This window comes from Sceloporus occidentalis, unplaced genomic scaffold (assembly GCF_023333645.1).
Source record: "Sceloporus occidentalis isolate IW3139 unplaced genomic scaffold, rSceOcc1.0.p SCAF_120, whole genome shotgun sequence".
Classification (NCBI taxonomy): Eukaryota; Metazoa; Chordata; class Lepidosauria; order Squamata; family Phrynosomatidae; genus Sceloporus; species Sceloporus occidentalis.
This window is the reverse complement of record NW_028317100.1, coordinates 689,425-693,192: the sequence shown is the minus strand read 5'-3', so window position 1 is coordinate 693,192 and position 3,768 is coordinate 689,425. Positions and strand designations below refer to the sequence as shown.

At 41.6% G+C, this 3,768-nt stretch overlaps 1 protein-coding gene across 1 annotated transcript; it reads right to left on the bottom strand.

Annotated features, from left to right (window-relative positions):
- Window positions 1-562: 562 nt before the first annotated feature.
- On the bottom strand, window positions 563-1,976 carry LOC149282245 (protein FAM187B-like). Its single transcript, XM_089498433.1, has 2 exons — window positions 1,156-1,976; window positions 563-908 (listed from the first exon to the last, which is right to left on the bottom strand). The coding sequence occupies exons 1-2, from the start codon at window positions 1,974-1,976 to the stop codon at window positions 563-565; spliced, it is 1,167 nt and encodes a 388-aa protein (XP_089354559.1).
- Window positions 1,977-3,768: the final 1,792 nt, after the last annotated feature.

The following is a 3,768-nucleotide window of genomic DNA, read 5'->3' as shown; positions in this document are numbered from 1 at the left end:
AGGCCCTCAGACTTGGGTAAAAAGCCTAACAACTTGTCCATTCACCCTAAGACTCTGAGACTGGGGTAAAAACCCTGAAAATCTACCATTGCCTCCTTGACTCTAGGACTCTGACCTTTCACTCGGAGACCCTTAGACTGGTGTAAAAACCCTAATAATCCATCTATTCCCCCCGACACACTGAAACACTGCCCTTTCTCCCTAATACCATGAGACTGGGGTAAAAACCCTAAGAACTTGAGACTTGGGTAAAAACCCTAAGAATCTGCATTCCCTGTAAAACCCTGAGATTGGGGTAAAAGCCATGAGAATCTCCTCATTCCCCCCCAGAAACCCTAAGTATCTGCCCTTTTACTCTGAGACCCTGAGACTGGTGTAAAAACCCTGAGAGTAGACAATTTATGCAGAGTAGACAAATTTCTTGATGGACGTCAAAGCATCTTCATCAATCCCAATAAAATAATTACATGATACATTAATTTTGCCTCCAAAATCATGTCTTTTATTTCCAGTTGATAACAAACGTAAAGGTGATGGCAGTTAGACATGAGGCTGAAAACATTTACACCGGTAATTTGCTGATGGCATCGCTGAAAGGTTTGTTGAAAGCCAAGGCAATGCCTAGAACTATCAGGAAGATTAGGAATAAGACGATGCCAAGTATCAGTGACTCCAGAGAAGTATAGAGCCACGCTTCCCACGTGTACTGCAGCTTATGGACGATCACATTAAACCTCCCGGCCAGGCGGTGATCCACGTAACATTTGTAAATTCCGGCATCTGATTGGTTGAGATTTGGAATAAGCAAGGATCCCCCGCCGGTGGCGTTATCCAAAATATACGGGCTGCTGCCACGGAGCTGTTGTAGACGTGATATAGAAACACATTCACGCTCCCAGTAAACAGGTCTGCAAAATAATGCATAGAAAGAGTAAATAAATATCCTTCATTCCATTTTATCTGCTACTCTATACAGCGCTGGGGGGTTATATTACTGTATACAGCGCTGGGGGGGGTTATTACTGTATACAGCCCTAGGGGTTATAACTGTATACAAAGCTGGGGGGTATTACTTTATACAGCTCTTGGGGGGTTATTACTTTACACAGCGTTGGGGGACTTCCGCTTTAAACATGATGAGATATAGATCATTACCTGTAAATGGAGGCCGTGGGGCATTTGAGTAATGCGTCGGCGTGGAGGTTTGTATAAAAGTTGTCAGTCAGAAGAAGCTGAACCTCATTTTCGGAAGATGTTGGTTCCTTGCAGCTGTCTTCACACATCTCTATCCTGAGTTCAGGTTTATGAGTAGGTTGAAGTTCTTTGAAGATGGCTCTCAGGAGGCCGCACGGCCAAACCTTCTCTTCCAGATCCAAGCTGATGTTCATCCTGGCGTAGCAAAAGCCAAGCTTCTTCCTCTCTCCTTGAACCCCGCACCTGTCACAGGGCTGCCATTCCTCCCAAACCGTGAACATTTCAACCGAACCCTTATCTCCAAAGTCCAAAGTGGTATTAGGTTGCACCATCTGCCCCAGACTTGCATGAGAAATGTAAATGTCTTCTACATTCTGGACATCTAGCGCGTAATGAGCTAGAACCGCCTCTCCATATCTGCAGGTATAGATTCCGGTGTTTTTCACTTCCGGGGAGAGAATCTTCAGATCGCCGGATATCAGCGTCGGGCGTTTCATCAGTTCCAGAAGCTTTGTCGGGATGGTGGAGATCGAACCTTGACTTTGGACGAGGGTAACGGGTTTTGCGCTGGAATTGGAAATATCTACATATTGCCAATAAATGGAAGCGTCCGTGGGCCTGTTCACACAGGTTAGGATGATGGGATTATGGGAGGCAACGGCTATTTTACAGGGAATTTGGGCAGAACAGGCCACAGTGATCCCTTCCTCACCAAGTGAGATAGTGGCTTGTGCTAGAAGCACCAAGCCCATCACAAACGTGATGTGTGACACCCGAATCATGGCGTCACCCGATAGTTAGTTTTCTTGTTTCTTTCTCGAAAGAAGAACCGCAGAAAAAAATCAGACCAACTCCTAGACTCCTCTCGCTTGTCTGTTAGCCGGTTTCTCAATTACCGGGGGATTTATAGACTTGTACCTATGATGTCATAAACAACACAAACATTCTAGAATGTTACCCTCGATGATGTCATAAACAATACATGCCACTCTTCAATGTTACCATCTATCATATCATGAATAATACACATCTCTGTACAATATCACCATCGATGATGTCATAAGGAATCCAAAGCTTTCTAGAATGTTACCATGTAGAAAGATACCAAATAAGTACCATCTTAATTTTCCCAAATATATGAGATGAAATGACCTGTATTCAAGCAGGGTTTCCAGCTGTGATATCGCAGTGAGAAAATGCAGCAAATGTGATGTTTAAATATAATTCAATCAGAGGAGCAAATGAAGTGATCGGCTACAGACTGTGTTACCCAGATAAACTGCCCCTTAACCCCGACACCCTGAGAGTTTCCATATGTGGTTATATATATAATGTGTTTTGCAAAATAACCAATTGGTGCAATCTCCATAGCAACCAACAGAACCAATTTCTGAACTTGTGAGAACAAATCTAAAATGACATTAATTCTTAAAGACTGAATTGCAGAATTTAGGGGTTTAAAAAGCATTTTCTGTCTGCATATCTGTGCTGGATATTCTGGAGGGGGAGGTTGTGTGGAATATGGGGCCATTTGCTCCATTTTAATAAACAGGTTGTATGGTATTCAGCATTTTCAAGGGTCTTTTGGGGTCTTTTTGCTCTTCTATATAATGTTCTATTGATGCCCCTTAATGATTAGAAAATTAATTTCCATTGATGGGCTTTAAATCTTCTGGCTGTTGAAGAACCTGAGAGAACGTCTTGAGTCGACCCAATGGAGATACGAGTCCTCCTCTTGGTAGCCCAGCAGATATATGGACAGTGATGGTGAATGGGGATGCGGTATGGATCCTGTAATGACTTTCTGGATGTTTTTGGTTAAGGAAATTATACATTATTTACTTCAATGTCTCTTACTACAAATTATTATTATTAATTATTGTGTTATATAGGGCCATCGTATTCCGTAGCGCTGTACAATGAGTATCTCTCCTTGTTTAGAGGTGGCACAGGCGAGGTGTCTACAGTTCTGTACTGATTGGCCCCCAGGCTAGGGGCCACTGATTTCTAATGTTCCCTCTTATTCCAAAAATATTTTTTTTCTACCAATGAGAAATTGCGCAAGACGAAGCAGTAAATCTGTAAATTGGGTTTTTTTTAAACAGTTTTTGCCTGAAGGTCAATTTTTGAAGACACGTTTCACGGGTAAATATAAAAGTGTATGCAGACGGACAGAGAAAAGTGTATTATTCATATATATATATATATATATATATATATATATATATAGCATATATTTTATTTTATATTTTTCTCTATATATATTTTTTGTGCAGTAAAGCATTGTGTGGTTGGACCTGGCCTCAGAAACCCTAGGATCCCGTGGAATGTTCTGCAGCTCGTGTGTTTGTTCACTTTATATAGAATGTATCATTTCTTTATTTACATTGAAGTTACTTTATTGCATCAAAGTTTTTTTTTTACTCCAGAACAACATTTCTTTTCCTTCTGAGTCTATGGGAGAACATCAGGCAAGTCAATTGGAAAATACTTTAGAGATGCGATTGAAATGGATGGCCTCTTGCTCCGTTGGGCGTACGCTGGTCTGGTTTCCAGTTTCATCTGCCCCTTCAG